Consider the following 19,450-nt stretch of genomic DNA (forward strand, 5'->3'; position numbering starts at 1 on the left):
ACAAAGCACAGTCCGGATATTAAGATACTTCTAGTCAGCCCTATTCATATTATTTATCAATTTGTCATTTATTGACGAGCCGTCAGCAGAGAGAAGGAGACGATTGTGGTCTACAGCGTGATTTAGCACTGTGGAATGGTAAAGCACAATGCTGGACTCAATGGGTTGTCTTAGATCTTTAGATGTTGCTCTGGCTTCAATTACATGTAGCAACCAGATATTCCCAGGATAAGAGCAGAGCACAGATTTGTGCCAGGACAGATTCTCCATCCCATCTACTGTCATCTCTGTCTTGAAAAGCCATGGGGAGGCCATAGGTCGTTTTTGATCATTTGACAGATAAAGGCAGCAGCAGCTTACAGATAGGGGACAGAGAACCTGTGTGGGTGATCATTTAATGTCTAACCTTAGCTAAAGGACCAGCATAAAAAAAAATACAGTGGGTGTCAACTCTACTGCGATATATTTAAAATTTTGAAAAATGAGTGTGGATCTGATATTGATAAGTAGTAACATGCAGCATTTTCCTGAATGAGGCTTTCACATTCTATTGCTGTTCTCTTATATCATCATTTACAACACAGTCAAAATGTTCCTGATGGCCGGTTGAGATAATTGTTGCGGCCTGCTGGAAAAAGTCCTAATGTGTACTGTGGTGTCCAACTGCCAGTTTTTTTACCTTCTCGCTGTCTCTGTTACTCTATTGCACACACAAACACACAGTCATCTGTCTCCATTTGAAGTAACCCTGCACAAAGAAGCACTTGTCCTATTATCTGCAGTAATCATTTGTCAGTTGTGCAACAGCGGACAATCCAACACTCAATAACCTGGTGGCACATCAGTGACCTTGAAGATGCCTGTTGATTTAAGTAATGACATGTGGAATTCACCTATGTACAAGTTGCATTGTGGGTGAAAGATGTTTTTTCTGATGTAACAGGAAATCCTGAATCGGTCCTAATCCTAACCTAATCCTGTATTTACTTATGCTTTCCTCTTTCCTTTTTATTAAAACGTGTCTTCTTTTACAGCCAAGACAGAACTGGAAACACAAGAGAAGCAGTTGGCAGACACTCAGAAGATGTAAGAGGTTTCTGTTTCTTTGAACAATATTCTACAGCTTCTTCACCTGAAAAGTCACTTTTGTTCAATTTTATGGGTTTACATTCAATCTTTTCTCAAGCGTCAAAACAGTGATAACAGTTGTGAATTTCAAGGTATGGGCAACATGGTAATAAATGCAATTCAATGCAGTTTAAAGTGATATATTCTCACTGCAGTAAAGAAATATAATCTTGCTGCTTTGTCAATATTTAGGACTCTTGGTTCCTTCAGTTACACGGAAGGTGCAGGCCATCATGCCAGGCCTTCAGAAGACGAGAGGCCCCCTGTGCGGTGTCTGTGTTGTTTATCTAAGCAGAGCGAGAGTAGACAGCCTTGGCTCCAGGCTTCTGTTACTGCTGGATAGGAATGTGTTCCTATAGCACACTCCAAACAAAGAGACTCCAACCTGTCCACTGTATTGATCCACTGCAAATGGCCACCACATTCAGCACTTTAACATATTTTATCCCCTGCCGCATGCGCCCATTGCTTTGGCTAGATCTGTCTTTGTCACTATGTTGTGGACATCTTTTCCCTTCCTCGCTTGCCTCCACCCATGCTTACATATACTGTGTAGTATGTGCTTCTTTATGTACACAATCTCACATACAGACAAAAGGGTTTATTTATACCAGGGAGAAGAGTAACAAAGCTAAACACTGTATATGAAATACATAACAGTTTTATTTTAGTCTGGAAGTTGATCTGTCAAAGACAAACTGAATGACTGTGCTGTCTTTAAAGGCAGTAATTCCATTTAGTGTGTGCTGTTCTTTTCTGAAGTGCACGGTTACCATTATTTATTTTTTCATGTTACTCTACTTTTAAATCTCTGAAAAAGTACATTATTCCAAGATTAAGTGTCATATTTTGCATATTTGCTTTTCTTTGTTGTTTCACAACAATCTGTGTAGGTTTCTGTAATCTCATGTTGTGATTGAAGTGGTCTTGAAGTAATGTTTTTGTTCTCTCTCTCCTCAGCTTCTTGGAGTTGAGCGTGTCCTTCTCCGTTAAACCCAAGGCGGGAGAGAAAGAGGTCTCTCCCAACACTTTCTTCTCCATTTGGCATGAGTTTTCTACAGATTTCAAAGACCAGTGGAAGAAGCAGAACAAGCTGATGTTACAGGAACGGTGAGAATGTGACAACACGTTTCCTGTTTCAGAATGTGACATTACATTTATACACCATTTTCTGAAAAGACACTTGAACCCATTGTTGTAAAATCAAATCGTTCAGTCTTTTCAGGGAGGGTACACCACTCTCTCACCTTTTTAAAATGTTGTTACAAATGCACCACTGTTCCTACATTTAGAGTTTTCCCCAAGTCAAAGACCCCGATCCATTAATAACTTGCAGTCCATCTCGTGTTCACTGAAGATCCTATCAGAATTATTTAAATTTATGAAGGGAAAAGAGGTTAAATGACCCAAATCGTTGTCCTCACCCCAGTAATGAAAAGAACACATGCAGGATCCAGTTAGCTTCCAGTGGTTTGATGAACATAAAGATACTGCTGCATATGTCAACAAAAAGCAAATTGGTCCATTATGCCAAATGAAGATTGAATTGTGATATGTATTTGTAAGAGAATCCAAAATGTCACAAGCTTTGCTTGTTCAGTAGGAAATAATAAAACTAATTTGAAAGCATTAACTCTTTGCTCTTTGCCATAGGCAATAATCCCAAATCTCTCTCTGCTGGTTTTCCTGTAAGACTCCATTGAAACTATACAGTGGATGTAAATCCTGACCTTTACGGATGTGCAAACATGCAACACTAGCACACACGGTACCAATGCAATGAGTAGAGGCAAGATGAAATCAGGTATAAATTGTACTCAATTAATTCCAACATGCTGATTATTTGTCTTGTAAAAACACAAATGAGTAGAGACATTGCTGGATCTCTCTGTGCAGCAGAATGACTCATTCCAAAGTGGTAGGACTGGCCCTTGGACAAACAGACATCATTGCGTCCAAATACCACATGACCATAGTCTGGATGACCCAAGATGGATCTTTTTTATAGTTCATTTCAGCAGCAGTGTGAATGAATGTGTGTCCATCCAGTTATGGGCTTTTGAGGTCTCCACAGGATGACTGATGGTTATTACTGGTGTCTTTTCAGGGTCAAAATGGCTGAAGAGTGCTTCAAACAAGCCAAGGAAAAGGCTTCCTACAATGTGAAACCAAAGCATGCAACTGGAATGGTATGTCTTCACACTTCTTGTCACTATATGGTCTCATCTTTATTAGTTATTTAGCTCCAGGAGTACTAGCCCTCTTTTTTTTTTTTTCTTCTCTTGGTGCAAATTGTCTTCTACTTCCAAACACTTGTCAGGGTGATAAAGTAACAACACTCATAAGTGCCAGGTGTAAATAACTCAGGCCTGCTTTTCATTTCACAGAAAGCAAAGCTGGGTCAGAAGATCTGAAGCAGAGAATGGAAAATTATCATCACTTAGACTATTGCACAAGCACCGTTTGTACAATCTAACATGACTCATCAGTCATTTTAACATTTATTTGCTTCCGGTATATGTTTTCAATTGATTTAGACTTGATGTCTTTTGTGAGGTATTTCAAATCTGATGTTATATTGTTCACAAGTGAACTGAAAAATTAAATTTTCAGCCACTTAGTCATATCACTGTTTTAATTAAATGAAATATTTCTACCAAAAGACTTCCTTAAGCTGAGATGATTAAATGTAATTTAGCCATTTTCCAGAAAATGCTCAGTGCTGTCTGAAATTTGTAGCAACATTATATCCAAGCTTTCTAAGTTGTTTTTTTTTAAATCCATATGTAGCCTATTTTCTTTTTTTTACTTTAATTTCCAAGCCTAGTTCATAGGTAGGAATAAACACTTCCTCTTATGTCTCCCTAATGGTGAAAAACACAGAATTTTATAACACTTCTTCATGGTAGGTATGGATCACCTGCCAGACAGAAAGTGCCTTATTGCACAATGGAGGGGTTAACTGAGACATATCATCTGAAATTAAATATTACATGTAAAGAAGAGAAATCTGTAGTACATAGGCTGAAAATGAGAAATTTACTTAACTCAATGGTTTTAGCAAGTTTGTTTTTAGAACCTAATGATAATTATGCATGTTTTACGTACAACAGCTCCTCTATTGTGGTTTATTATGGATTTTTATCCAGAGAGCGTATGAATACTGTACCTGTGATCTGATAAAGACCTGCTGTTGTTTTTATTATGCTTGCACAACTTGCTTTATGTTTTAAGCAAATTCTTACACAGTTTTGCCTTTCCTAGTATGTGAGTGTGAACTACCATATGCATATGGAACAGTAGGGCCATGTGACATTCATGTGCAATACCAACCAACCAACTAAGTTTTGATTGATACCCATGACCATGAAAAAATATATTTATTGAATAAAAGAAACGATTTAAAAAAAATAAAAGTCCTGTTTATCATTTGTCCAACTGTGAGATTAAATGGTACGGAACGACATGCACTCTAAACACCACTGTTGTTTCATATGAAATAGATTTAATATACTTTTCACAGACATACTTACACACATACATGAAATATTTATATATACTGTATATATTGCATTGCACCTCCATTACACATGCTGCAGTATGGTTTTCCCACTGGCTAGTAGATTTGTGGCAAATGTATAGTATACAGCCGGATTCATTGCTGTGTTGCTTCATCTTTCTTGAAATATGTTTTTGACATCAAATTGTGTATCATTTGGGACATTATAGAAGTTGAGGATAAAAGATACAGGACTACAGATACAATATTTGTAAAACACCCTCACATCTCCTACAGGACATTTTGTCTGCTTTTTCTGAAGATCCACCAGCAGAAAAACATGTTATTGAAAAAATGAAAGGGGTCACACAATTACTACATTTACTTTAAGACACTGAATTATCATCAATATCTAAAATGTTTTGTAGTTTTAAACTCTAGTTTGAGTCTAGTTACAAATGTACAAAAAGCCAGGTGGATATTAAATTTTTTGTAGTACAAACTTGTGTAATGTTAAATTTGGCTGCTTCATGATCAGCGTCTCCTGCACAGCCTCTTGAATGAGTTTTTTTCAACAGCATCAGCTTGCCAACATGGCTGCTAGACTTTGATTAAAACATATCTGAGCCTTTGTTTAATAATACCAGTTTCATGTCATTTTTATTGTGGGACAAGCCATTATTTACACGATGCAGAATAGTTCAACTTGAAGCCACTCCTTCTTTGGCAAAGTTTGCAAAAATTTCTTGTTTATAATGTTCAAATTATGTCATATGACATTTCACAGTTTCCCGTGGCCGCTCACATCCACAGACATGCAGCGACACTGTTTGACCCTCTGCACCTTACGGTGTCTGAAAGGGGGTTGCAGGTCTGGGCAGTCTAGCTGCACTGTGAGCTGTGTAATGCGGTGTGGCCTGCAGAAGGAGCAGGACTGGAACGGCTCCTGGGCCTTGTTGTGGCCTTTCCTTCCAGAGCCTGAGGCTTGGCCTCGATTCTGGGCCTGACCCGAGCTAGGGCCCATATGGCGGGGGATGTAGAAGGAGTTGCATTGACCATAGCAAAAACGGTTGACCACAGTACGGCTGCGACAGCCCTCTTCACTGACTGTCTGGCGGAGAGGTTGGGTTTTGCACCAGTCTCTGCGGAGGTAGCGGCGCTCTGTCACTACCAAGGCCTCGCGGCTGGAGGATAGCACTTCTGGTTTCTGCTGCAATAGCCGTTGGTGACGTTCTGAGGACAGGTTCCCTTTGGTCTTGTATGGGGACGGGATAGATCCCTGGGGACGGTGCTTTTTGGTCTCTGCAGTCATGCAGAGCACCCCAGCCAGTATGACTGGGATAGTTATTCTCCACAGCATTCTGCAAAAAAAGAGAGGCACATTATTATACATTACATTTCTAAACAGAAAAGATGTTTTCTGAAGAACAAATCTGTTATCACATAGACAGAATCTAATGTAAACTGATTGACACGGAAGCTGGTGTAACACTAATTAATGCGGTATATGACAGACGATTGCAAACATAATATCAATATTGCCAATCATGGTTGCGATTGTGTAAATGTTCATTCATGTTGAACCACCTTTGCAGTCCAGCCTTCCAGGCATCATTGAGGAAGTGAATCCATCACCAGGGCCCCCATTTGTCAGCATATATGTGTCATTACTTCTATTTGCTTTCCTCTCAGCTACGCAACTCTTCCAAAAATAAACAAAACCCTGCCATCAAAGGATACACTTAAACACCCATAACGAGAAGGGGAAGTTGACTTTATTGGTCCCGTCGCCGGGTAAAATAATTAGGGCTTTGCTTACTTTAGTCATGAACTATGCCGCAGATATGTAAACAGGCATTAAAGAGGCCCATCTGCATGTTATTAGGGGAAGAGTTGGGGAAATCTACAGTACCCTTTGGGAGTTCACTCTTCTACTCTTTGGTGATATAGTATGGAGCGAACTGAACTAAGATTGACCCAGTTTCCATAATCACCATAATGTAAAAAGAAAGATAGCATGATTTAGAGAAATGATTTCTCTGCCATTCAGGATTGAGTATCCACCCGTGTGCATGCTGTCAGCATTTGCGCCTGCACATTTTTGACCATCACTCAAGCATCTTTTCAGCAGATGTTGCTCTTGACAAGCGTTGCATGACATCAAGTCAGAAATCCTGAAAGAAAACCAAACTGCCTCAAGGCCATTGGCTGCTACTATTAACAGACTCTTCTTTGCTATGCAAAATTGTATGTTCCCTTTCCTTCTTTCCTGGACCTGCAACTCACTCTGACATGAAACAAATAACTTTATCATAATCCACTTTGATTTTTGCCAAATTTTTTCTTCCCTTGACCCTTGAGGTCATGGAAGCTCTGACCGAGTTGCACGAGCACAAGTCTGTATGTCACTATCCCGACAACATTTCTGGTAAACTAGACAGCAGCTGTTTGAACATCTAGCAGAAATGTAGTTTGAATTATAATCAGACTTTTTTATAGCATATCATGAGATAAATGTTGGAGATACAGTACAGAGACACAGAAGATCTTCTTGACTTTGCTGTCTTGTGCAAATCTGCGCTCTTGTTTTTTGTTTGTTTGTGCACTCTGCCAAGAAATCAGATGTGTGCTACACTTACAATCAAGTCTGTAGTTAATGTTTCACTTTACCATCTGAGGATGTCCAAAAGAAAAGTACATTTTTAAATTATATATACACATGTTTATGTATGTGTGTGTGTGTGTGTGTGTGTGTGTGTGTGTGTGTGTGTGTGTGTGTGTGTGTGTGTGTGTGTGTGTATATGTATGTATATATATATATATATATATATACTGGGATGTTCCTGAGTGTGAACTCCTCAAGAATGAAAAGTGCATCTCAGAGCCGTGCTTCTTCTGTAGACACAAATTTTAGGTATATACTTATATACTTAGGTTAGAATGAATGAACTGAAGACACCCACAGGGTCCTTCCACCACCTACTGCATCAGGTAGTCATGACCCCACTCTATCTTCCAGTGATCTACCGACCATGTACAACCCAGTCTCATTTGTCTTCAGCTGCTCCATCTAATTCCTGCTGACTGTGTATTTAAATGCATGAACCCTGGTCAGGGGAACAGTCTCTGCTTCTGTGTGCAGGCTCTTGTTCTCTGTTTTCTGTGTTCTCCTGCTGTCCATCATTGAAAGAGGCACACTGTGACTATAGTAAGCTATAGTCCTGCAAAGCCCTGGGGACTTTTGAGGGATGACCTGACTGACTGTGTACATGGGGCATGACGGATGGCCTACACAGCCAGCAGCAGCACTCCCTCTCCACTCCCAAACTCTGCCTAAGTATGATAGTGCTGGCCTTGCTAAGCTATCCTCATCAGTCTGTGCAGCAAGACAAATTGCGGTTTTGGCGTAGGATTTGGGGGCTTTGGGGGGAGCCCCTGAGTGGTTGGGGTTAGGAGATAGAAGGAAAGGGTCTGAAAATATGTTGGGGTTTGGGACAGATGACCTACTGGGATACAAAACCAACGCCACTTGGGCTTCATGCACAGTATATACCCTCCTCCCACAACTGTATGTCTCTCCACAAGCTGTTTGTCTCTTTATTTCTTTCGTTCCCGATCTGTCTGTCACTCGATCTGTCTGTCTCTGCTTGATGCACAGCACTAATCATCAGAGAGTTGTGGAGGCGGAAGGAGACTGTGGTTTTGTGTGGTTTTTTGTTGTGTGTGTTAATGCTGAGGCATGACTGAACCAAACCTTTCAGTCTGCTAAACACTAATATTGTCCACAAACACAGCTTTATGTTTTACCAGAACCACAAATACTTGGGGGAAATGCTTCACTGAACAGTGGCAGACCTTGGTTCCAAATTTCAGACCTCTAATGAAATTACAATTACCACAAACAAATACCAGAGAGACTGCTAAGCAAGACACAATCCTTTTTGAAAACAACTATTATCATCAGTGGGAACCTATGTTTTGTTTTTTAGTATGGCATTATAGTACCATGGTTATTTTCTTTCTACAACAATGGCTATTTTTTCAAATTTCAAAGTGAAATGAAAAACAAAATTAGTCATGAAAATTGCCAGTCAAGATCCAAAATATTTCTACATTTCAGATTTTCAGTTGTATATAATTAAAAAAAGAACAAGAATCCTTTCAATACTTACTTAACATTTGTGCACACAGATGTACTTCAACTAAACCATGTGAAACATCTTCCCAGCATGTCTTCAAAGGCAGGTTAAAACAAACAAAACCTGATGCCTCAATTATTGGTGCGTCAGAAAGTCTCATACACAGACTGGTAAGTGCAGTTAATTACAGTAGAACTGCATTTAATTCACCGTGCAACTCAAACCTCAATCACACTAGTGTAGCACACACGCACACATGACCACACACACGTGCACACACACAGACAGACTCACACATACATACACAGGATATAAAGAGGGAAAAAAGAGGTAAATTAAATGTTTTCACTTGGAGCCAATTACACAAAGAGGAACCATGTCATTATCTGCATTTGCGGATTCTATTTTCCCAAACTACGCTCGGCTGTTGGCTCATTAACAGTTGTGTGTGTGTGTGTGTGTGTGTGTGTGGTGGGGGGTGTCCATTTGGGGGCTTTTCTGTGTAAATGTGTCTAATGCCAACATTGCCAGGAGGCTGCTTTAGGCAGTTTGGGCAGCCATTTGTCACCACAATCCATCTTGATAATGACTAGCAGCCCATATATAATGCTTTTCAAGCTAAGTACTGGCAAGAATGTAAGGCAACTCTTTTGCCCTAAGCAACATAAAGTGCTTTAGTGGAGGATGAGAGGCAATTAGAGATGCTATGATAGTGCAGGGTTTCTCATTTCAGATCAGAATGACACTACTTAACTTCAATGATTAACACCACCTTCCTTTGCACTTGAAGTGGAATTTGTTTGTTTAATCCCATGACATACAGTTTCCCCCTTTTGTTTCCCCTTTAAGGTTGCTAAAATGGCCTTATTTCACATTCTCTGACAGAATCAGATGCATCACATATCCTGCATCAGCTTGTTCCAGATCTTTGAGAGGCTATATAAGTTTAGGAATGATGTATCTAAGCAAAATACTTTTTATGGCTTTACTAATCCATCAAATAGAAATATTCTTGTTCTGTAGAATTAAACATTTGGCTGCACAGTATGAGTTGGCAGTGTATTACAAATAGCAGTTTTACTGTCTTTAGAGGCTTATAATGAGGTGTTTCTGTTGCTAAATAAACTGTAATGTGTCTATGTGCTAAATCCTCTGACATCAGAGCGGACTGTACAAGGTGGTGCAGTCACCAGAGCTGTAAGAAGGATCAGAAGGCAAACTCCCCACCATTCACCGCACGCATACTGCAACACAGACACACACACACACACACACACACACACACACACACACACACACACACTCACACACACACACATATCTACCTCGATACACACTAGTACACACATGACTACACACAAATACAAAAGTGAACAGACTCACACAAAAGCATATGCACCTGTACACAAGAACGTACAGATAAAATAAGATGATTTGTACATAAAGAACAAATGATTTCATTAACATTGTTATCTATCAACATTACTATCTCTTATTCTCTATTTTTCATATTCACTGGAAAAACTAAACTGGATTTTAAACTAACTGAGATGTTGTCATCACTCACTAATTCTATCACTCAGAATACTAATTCCCTGGAACATCCAGCCATTAATTATAGTAATTTAGTAGACACTTTTATCCTTAACACCTTATAGTACCTTGAAGGTGTGTATTTTTACTATGGGTGGCCCCAGTGGGAATCAATCCCTCACTACAAGGTACTTAGTCATTCAGAGACAGACTGAGTCTCTCAGTCTCACTATCTCTGTCTGTCTCTTCCTGCCCACTTGTCCAAAGCACTCATGTGGGATATGTCAAACAGGCAGTCACTTACCTACGCTTTTCCCAGTACATGCAAATGTTACATGGTACTATCACGTATATGATCAATGTTTCCTCACATCCACTGCAAAGAATGTCCATCATCAAAGCATTTATCATTGTATTTTGGAATTTGGATTCATTTATTTTTAATGTAGTGAGGTAATTTATATGTCCATGTGTGTCATCTAACATCAAGAACTTACTTGAATGACATGGCATTAATTTTTGCATTCTATTAGTTATTGTTTGAGAAATTTTAAAACCCCCTTAAAAAGTTCTTCATCTGTTAAAACCTTTAAAAAACTCTTTCGCACTTAAAAATGTGTTAAAGTATTAAGTTTTATAGCAGTAAATCATAAAGAATGGTTTATGTACCTCTCACCACAGGGCGCAGCGCGACAGTAATGTGTCTAGGATGCAGTCAAGGGAGTTTGTCCACCTTCAGTGGTCCTTGCGTCCGCTTCCAGGTTTGGGTTTCCATGGCAACATAATCAGTAGTATCCTCAGGCTTGTCCTTGCTCCTCTTTTTCTTTAACTAAAATTTCAACGTGTTGGACACGATTAGTTTTCCATCTCCTTGGAAAAGTTTTGTTTCTTTCCTTACTTTCTCTCTCAGTCTAACTTTCTCTTTTTAGTCTTTTTGTGTTTGGGTTTTAGAGAGAAGCTCCAGGTCTCAGTCACAGTAAGCCCACATCTCCGTGCTGTGGAGACAGTCTGTCGTATGTCTTTGAAAGTGTTTGACTCACTGTAAAGCCTGCCTTAGTTTGAATCCCCACCACCCCCTTCCCTCCTCAAGACTGGGAGGGTTTATTCTATTGGTCATTGTGTGAATCAAACCAAGCTTCACTTCTTTCATGTAAGTCTGCCTTTTCCTGTGTCTGTCTCTCTCTGGCTATTGGCATTTTTCTCTGATATCTTTTATTGTAATGCCCACACCTCCATGATACATCAAACCTATCAAAATGACTTTTCTTTTGTCTTTTTTTCCATTGTAATTTTTCTTCCACTCTTACCCTGTGTTTGATGTTTGCTTGTACATTTTAAAGAAGTGGATAACATTTTGTCAACGTGGACAATAAAGGACAAAAATGGGAAGAAGCAATGATCTCCTACAAAAAAAAAAACTACATGATCTCTCATTGGCACTTTGACATATTACAACCCATAATCCCCAATCCTTTCATCATTTTATGATTGTACCCAGACACACTAAAAGGGTGCTTTGAAAAAAATGCCAACAAGTCACATTCCTTGATGCAACTGAGACAATAATGTTTGTCTGTTTTGTGGCTCTTGCTAAGCTTATCACTGGGCACTGAGACTGAAACCACTGACTGTCACTTTTGCCATCAAAGAGCTAAAAACATCAACAGACCCTGCAAACCCGCAGATGGCTAAAGAAGGAACAAAAACTGGATGATGGCACTTTCGCATGACAAAACTTCATTTATCTGCAGTACTGTGGTGCATCTGTCTTGAGGAGGAGCCAGTTGCTAGAATGAGGCAGATCCATGCTGTAGGATGTATTTTAACACCCTCTAGTGGCAAAAAGCAAAGGTGCATTATTCAAGCATTGTTACTGGATTCTTTTAACCCTGCAGAGTGAATGCTATGAGAGTTTTCATTACTGAAGTGGAAAATTGTTTAAAAAAATACCAAACCCAGGCCATATTAACAGATAGAGGGCCAACTTTAATAATACAAGTAAGTAAAAGTGTCTTTAAATATGGTATAAAAATAAATGCAGGAGAGAATAACAAAGAATTATGTTCTACATAAGACAATTTTTGTAATTTTGAATATGACTTTACAAGTGCAAGGAAAACCATATGTGCTAATTATTTTAGTGCAATAAAATAATGTAAAGCAAAATAAATACACAATAAGTCATAATAATAATAACAAAAATCATAATATATGTATATATACTGTATATTCATTCTGCACAACACTTCCCGTAGCGTGACACCGTATCTGTGACCTCAGATCATGAAAAGCAATGACATTGGTTAGATTTATCAGTTAAAGCTGTCATTTGATACATTTTTTTGATGTGTTTTTCTTCTTTTTTTCTCTCTCTGACATCATTGGTTTAGCTGGAAGTGAGAGAGGGGGCTCCAATCCGGCAGTTACGATAGAAAGAACTGGAACACTGGATTCAATATTCTTCAATGACATTTTTAATCTGACCAGTCTGTCAGTATCCTCACAAGTCCAGCAGTGCCTCCTTTCCTAGATTACTGGAAATACATTGTGTACTGTAAGAGGAGAGAGAAGAAGGAACATCCTCTCCATGGACATGCAACATCCGGTAGACAACAGACGAACAGGCGGTCCGGCTCATCGCCCGGCTGAGCCAAGAGTGGATGGGCAGACAATAATGATGAAGAGATGAGATGGTCCCCACTCTCCATGTCCCAGAGAGAGAGATGGCATTGATTTTAGCATGATGGCACATGACTGGTCAGCCTCTTGGATACTAGTGCTTTTCCCTGCGCCTTGAAAGAAGAGGAAAAAGGCAAAACAGACAGGTGGAAAAAAAGAGAAAGAATTCAATATGTAAATGTGAATAAGAAAGAATTTATGTTCTAGTAATAATATTAGCAGCCACAGACATGATGCTGGATTTGCACATTTGTTTTTCTATGCACTGTGCAAATTTAGCAATTGAGCTCTATGTACAGTGGGTATAAAAAGTCCACACACCACTGTTAAAATGGCAGGTTTTTGTGATGTAAAAAAAAAAGACAAAGATAAATCATGTCAGAATTGTTTTTCACTTTTAATGTGACCTATAATGTGAACAATTCAACTGAAAAACAAACTAAAATCATTGAGGTTGAAAAAATAAAAAAATAAAAACCTTACAATAACCTGGTGGCATAAGTGTGCACACCCTCTTATAACTGGGGATGTGGTTGTGTTCAGAATTAACCAATCACATTCAAACTCATGTTAAATAGAAGTCATTACACACCTGTCATCATTTAAAGTGACTCTGATTAATCGCAAATAAAGTTCAGCTGTTCCAGTGGACTTTTTCTGCCGTTTTCTTAGTTGCATCTCAGAGCAAATGCCTTGGTCCTCAGAGGGCTTCCAAACCATCAGAGGGATCTCATTGTTGAAATATATCAGTCAGAAGAAGGTTACAAAAGAATTTCTGAAGCATTAAATATACCATGGAACACAGTGAAGACAGTCATCATCAAGTGCAGAAGATATGGCACAACATCGACATTACCAAGAACTGTCTGTCCCTCCAAAATTGCTGAAAAGACGAGATGAAAACTGCTCAAGGAGGCTTCCAAAACGCCCAAAGCAACGTTTAAGGAGCTGCAGGAATTTCTGGTAAGTACTGGCTATGTGTTACATGCGAGAACAATCTCCAGTATTCTTCATATGAGTGGGCTTTGGGGTAGGGTGGCAAGAGGGAAGCCTTTTCTTACAAAGAAAAACCTCCAAGCCCAGCTGAAGTTTGCAAAAAACAAACTCTCAAAGTCTCCAAAAGCATGTGGGAAAATGTGTTATGGTCTGATAAAACCAAGGTTGAACTTTTTGGCCATAATTCCAAAAGACACGTTTAGCGCAAAAACAACACTTCACAGCACCCGGAACCAGCTGGAACCGGGGCCTTAGTCAGAATGGAGTGAATTATGAACAGTTCCAAATACCAGACAATTTTGGCACAAAACCTTCTGGCCTCCGTTAGAAAGAAGAAGAGGAAGTTCACCTTTCAGCATTGCAACGACCCGAAGCACCCATCTAAATCTACAAAAGCATTTCTTCACCAAAAGAAGATGAATGTTTTGGAAAAGCCCAGCCAGAGCCCTGACCTGAGTCCAATTGAACATCTGTGGGGGGATCTTAAGAGGGCTGTGCACAGGAGATGTCCTTGCAATATGACAGAGTGGGAATATCTTGCCATTTCAAGATGTGCCATGCTAATAGACTCCTACCCAAAAGGACTGAGTGCTGTAATAAAGTCAAAAGGTGCTTCAAGGAAGTATTTAAGAGTGTGAACACTTATGCAACTGGGCAATTGTACTTTTTATTATTGTTACATTATTTTTTCAATTGAATTGTTCACATTATAGGTCATATTAAAAGCGGCAAAGTTCTCTTTTTTTCTCAATTATTTTTAAATCACAAAAACCTGCCATTTTAAAAGGGGTGTGTAGACCTTTTGTATCCACTGTACATGTAACATTTATAGTATATTTAAAACCTGTATGTATCAGACATTACCTGGAATTGAGAGCCTTCAGAACAAGTTCTTACTTTTCTGTGGGGACAAAAAAGGACAGTGAAGTATTTTACCATGCAGAGGATTCAGGGGGGGCATGTATAAATTACAATACATAGAATAACAGTTTGCAAGCCAGATGGACAAGAACTGCACTTTCAGTTCAGCCTACCTCTAAAACAGAATAGAGAGGGTACTAAATCATTATGGAGCTATTAGAAAAGAATCACTTCACTTCCAATGTGCTGCATTCCCAATCAATTTTGGATTTGTATATAAAGAGATCCAAACTATAATAGCAACATCTTCATTGCCAGAATGAAAGGTGGGGAAATTGTAATTAAACCAAATACCACTAAAGAATGATTTATTTGTTATGACAACCTCTGAATCTCTCTGGTATGCATAATGGTTTTAAAAAGCGACCTGATCAGTTGCTTTATCCACAACGGAAGCACATTCTGGTAATATTTTATATCCACTGCCCCTAATTGGTAAGGCAGGCATGCAGGTGCCTTTTTTTTTTTTTGTGACTTTTTATGTGACCTGAATTGCACATTTAGGCAACTCTACCACATACACCTGGGAAGTTTATGTCCATTTCGGACAAAATACATTTTTGTGGGAGACAAATACTGGAACTTGCATTAGGAAATATTTTTGGCATTATCACGGATGAATGCTCCTACTTTCAGGGACTTGCTTGGAGTGTGAAATCCACATTCCCAACTCTTTAAATATACTGTACCATGATGTTCTACCTATTAATGGGCTAAAATACCTGTATGTACTTACTGAGCAGAATGATATCAACCCTGCTTCTATAGCAGAATATGTCACTATAGGTGAGTGCAGTAGCAAAGGTGCACACTGGTTTTGGATGTTAACAGATTACCAGTGATGGGCTTAAAGTGCTGGGATCAAAGTTAAAAGGCCTGACTGTAGGTGCAAGGAAGGCAGGTTTCAGCATCACTTAAGAGTCTGGGTATGTGCAAACAAAACCAAATGTAAGCAGGTACTGTCATGTGCATGAAGTTCTCCACATCTCATCTTATTTTCAAACTAAGACAGCATGTGCTTTTTACCTTCTTCTTGGCCTGTAATAACTCCTGATAGGCACTGGAGCGGATAAAACGGCTGTAAGAATCACTCTTCATCAACTTGTAGATGTGTTCCTGTTGTAACACAAATAATCAAAATAGTGTATCAAAAGGCCAGAATACACGTTGTGGTGAATTGAAAATACAAAATGCATTGTTCCACTGCCCACCATAAAAAGGTTGTGAATGATTGATTCATAAATTGCTATGGTTGGGGACATTACAATGCAGTTGTGTACAATACAGTTTTAGATAAAAACCAACATTCCATTCAAATGTTGAACTTTTTAGTCTTTTGCCCAATGTAAAATTGGACACAAGCTGCTACATAAAATGTGTTGATGTGATTTAATGTATTTGTATCATTTGCACCTGTGCATCCTCAAAGGCATAGCGTCCGGGATCTTTGACATTCTGGGTGGTTTTGTCGTAGCTCTTGGAGTCCACGTTGATGGCACTGGGTGCTCCGGGGGCCAGAAACTCCTGCCAGATCTCCTGAACACGGGTTGGAACTTCTCTGATAGGACGTTTCTTAAGTTCCTGGACCGCTAGCCAGAACCTACAGACCAAAATGACTGGTAATTAATACAGTTGTTCTGGACCACAAATAGGACGTGGCTAAGTAATATTAAACTTGATGTAACTGTATGCATGTACTGGAAACTATGTAAATAAGTATTTATCCACACATTTTGTTCATGAAAATAATCTCCAATAATTAAATTATTCCTTTTAAGAGCATACTTTTTCTATTTTACACATACTCAACAAGGAATTTGGTCCATTATCTTGACAGAAGGAAAAACATACATGGTAAGTAGACCTAGCAGGAAGAATTTAAGTGTTTGCCTTACTCAGGGAGACCTCAGCAACATGCAGCAAGTTACATTTAAAAAAGTTATGTTTTAAAGGGTTAATATGTGCATGAATAACAACATGCTAATTGTTAATGATACATCTGTTCAATTATAGGAAAAATAAACTGATGCTCAACTGACTGAGATGTTAAATGGTCAGTTTAATTCAATTAAACTGACCAATTTATCAGCTTTGTGCATAAACAATACATTCATGTACCATCAGAGGGAGCAGGGGAGCTCTCCTGCACAATGGTGCTCTACTCATATTTAGCTGTTTTAATGTTTTGATACTCTGCAGTTTTCCTGTTTCCATGAATAAACTGGGTAACATAATATTCCTGCCCACCTGTGTTTTTCTAGCCACAGCTAAAGTTGCACGTTCAAAAAAGATGCATCCACTGCTCTCTTTGCTTTTGATTAAACAATTTACCGGAAGGTTACTTTTACACATGGAAGAAGTGATGGCCCCAGGATAATAACGGGGATAGTTTTTTTTTATTTTAGAGCTTTAAATCCCCCACTGTCTCTTACGTGTGTATTCAGTGGGACAAATATGTGTTCACACAATCACATTGTGGAGACTCATGTGGGAACAAAAGTTGGTCCCACGAAGGTTAACCATTTATTTTAGGGTTTGTGGTTGAGGGTACAATTTGCAATGGTTCAGGCTGCTGTAAGGGTTGTAATTCGGCACAAGACAATTACAGATAATGGCACAGTCCGTAGTTCAAAACAAAACACATGACTATCCTGCCATCTTACCAGCTATGTTGACTAATCCGGAGCGGTGGAAAGTAAGTACATTTACTCAAATACTGTACATTTTTTCGGAGACAAATGTATTTTGTACTACACTTATTTTACAGCTGTGAGCACTGGTTGCTTTGTAGATATTACATATTAAACATGTGATAATCTTATTCAACTTGATGAATTGCTACAGATTAAACTATACAAATTATGATGTAACATACTGTATGTATTTGCGTCAGCAAACATGGCAGTAAAAACATCCTTTTGTATTTTTTTTATTTTGGTTTGCATTTGATTATACTTCAGTTAGTTCAGTCAGTTAGTTCAAGCCTGCATGTTGGTGAGTACCTGAGATTCTCTGAGCTGAACTCAGACTCCAGGAACTTGAGGAACTGCTCTCTCCCCACTGGATCTTTGAGAACCTCGTCGATGCCGAAAGCCCACCTCTTTACCCTCTGCTGGCCTGGCTCCTTACTGGAGGAGGACGCACAAAACACAACTTATCTTTCCCTCATGAATTATGTGTGCAACAAAATACATATAAATATATCATCTAATCATTTTAGTATCCATATAAACATCTATTTTGCTCTTTCTCTGGAGACATGCACCCACCTGGCTTCTAGCTCCCAGAGTGTGGCATCATCTGAGATCCATGGGTTGGATGGATCTGAAGGCGTGAGGAAGGGGTCGTATTCGACATACTGCTCTGTGTAGGCCAGCAAACTGTTTGGTTTTTTTAAGGAGAGACAAAGAGCATGTAGTATTAATGACAGGAATCTGTATTACTGGTGGAAATCTGACATATATTATAATCTAGTCATCACATCTGCTTGGCACTTTTCTGTGAGTCATTATGAATGAGCTGTCTATTTGTAAGATTTAATTAAGGAAAGGCGAGGTGAAATCCTCCTTTAGATAGAAAGCGGGACTGACCCCGCTCTTGGACACAAGATTTGAGAATTCTTTGCTGAATGCTCCTCTCTTGTAACTGAAGGAACTGACAAATTGACACTTTGTGTGCCATCCAGTATCTGGTATTGTCAGCACTGACACCGACTTAAGGAATTGTCTGGGCCCAATCACTCTCCAAGGTCACCTGAGCTCTTTACTCCACGCCATGTTAGGCCATTTAAAGGCTCAATAAACAAATCAATGGCTAAACTTTATAAACACAAACAACATTGCTCACCTCTCCGCCACTTTGGACATTTTCAGTCGATGCCTGTCTAATTGTAATTGCCAAAAGGTGATCTGAAACCATGGCAGATAAAAATTACTATACATCAATCTCCACAAAATCACAAGAAAACAGTACATTAGTAAGTACATAATTAACACACCCACTGTAACGTATTTTTTTTTATAATTTGACTTTATGTTTGCACTTAAAACTGTACTACATCTAAAGATACTCAATGTAATTATTTCATACCAAATCAATAAAGTTACAGGTAATAAATAAGAACTATAATTACAATTTGACTGCTAGCATTAGTCTCACTTTTGCCAGACCTTCCTTCACAGCGCTACGGAGGAGGGTCTGGCTAGTAAGAGAATTGTCTTGGGCTAAACGCCAAGCGGAGCCCGGGCGCTGCTGCAAAATAGCCTCAGGAAGAAACTTGTTTTGGTTGAACGTGTGGCCTACGTTCAGAAGGGCATGAAATTAACACCCTCCCACCCGCCATTTGCAGGTGAAATTTTCAATTGGCGGGTAACTCTGTCAATCTACCTATCGCATTGGCAGGTAGCCAATGAGAATTGAGTGATTCAGACGCGTAACTATCGGTATGCAGAGTATGCAGTTGCTTACTGGCCCGGACCAATCAGGGGCCCGCAACACTGGAAGACATTGATTGACAGCCGGGACCCCCATCGCCTTTTCATCACTCGCAACAATC

At 39.2% G+C, this 19,450-nt stretch overlaps 3 protein-coding genes across 4 annotated transcripts in view; 1 reads left to right on the forward strand and 2 right to left on the reverse strand.

The window, feature by feature from the left end:
• LOC117960896 (formin-2) overlaps nt 1-4,594 on the forward strand; it is a 40,427-nt gene extending 35,833 nt beyond the window's left edge. Inside the window, exons 15-18 of the mRNA XM_034899180.1 lie at nt 1,035-1,086; nt 2,089-2,238; nt 3,236-3,317; nt 3,516-4,594. Of these exons, the coding sequence (XP_034755071.1) occupies nt 1,035-1,086; nt 2,089-2,238; nt 3,236-3,317; nt 3,516-3,542 (311 nt within the window). The 3' untranslated portion in view covers nt 3,543-4,594. The remainder of the gene's footprint in view (nt 1-1,034; nt 1,087-2,088; nt 2,239-3,235; nt 3,318-3,515) is intronic.
• Nucleotides 4,538-11,438, reverse strand: grem2a (gremlin 2, DAN family BMP antagonist a). The gene is made up of 2 exons (XM_034899184.1): nt 10,969-11,438; nt 4,538-5,988 (listed from the first exon to the last, which is right to left on the reverse strand). Exon 2 carries the CDS (start codon nt 5,985-5,987, stop codon nt 5,409-5,411), a length of 579 nt encoding a protein of 192 aa, XP_034755075.1. The 5' UTR covers nt 5,988; nt 10,969-11,438; the 3' UTR covers nt 4,538-5,408.
• Nucleotides 11,439-12,644: 1,206 nt separating this feature from the next.
• The window catches only part of rgs7a (regulator of G protein signaling 7a), a 50,267-nt gene continuing 43,461 nt past the window's right edge, over nt 12,645-19,450 (reverse strand). The window contains exons 12-18 of one of the 2 annotated variants that reach the window (XM_034899183.1): nt 18,742-18,803; nt 18,165-18,275; nt 17,898-18,023; nt 16,309-16,495; nt 15,922-16,011; nt 14,839-14,875; nt 12,645-13,085 (exon numbers count right to left, since the gene is read on the reverse strand). In XM_034899183.1, the coding sequence (XP_034755074.1) occupies nt 14,855-14,875; nt 15,922-16,011; nt 16,309-16,495; nt 17,898-18,023; nt 18,165-18,275; nt 18,742-18,803 (597 nt within the window). In that variant the 3' untranslated portion in view covers nt 12,645-13,085; nt 14,839-14,854. Of the gene's footprint in view, nt 13,091-14,838; nt 14,876-15,921; nt 16,012-16,308; nt 16,496-17,897; nt 18,024-18,164; nt 18,276-18,741; nt 18,804-19,450 lie in introns of both variants that reach the window. The other variant, XM_034899182.1, reaches the window with a different exon arrangement.

The sequence above is a fragment of the Etheostoma cragini genome, chromosome 17 (assembly GCF_013103735.1).
Source record: "Etheostoma cragini isolate CJK2018 chromosome 17, CSU_Ecrag_1.0, whole genome shotgun sequence".
In the NCBI taxonomy this organism is placed as follows: domain Eukaryota; kingdom Metazoa; phylum Chordata; class Actinopteri; order Perciformes; family Percidae; genus Etheostoma; species Etheostoma cragini.

Coding starts and splice junctions, on each gene's coding strand:
- grem2a (XM_034899184.1), bottom strand. CDS start 5,987: ATGCTGTGGAGAATAACTATCCCAGTCATACTGGCTGGGGTGCTCTGC.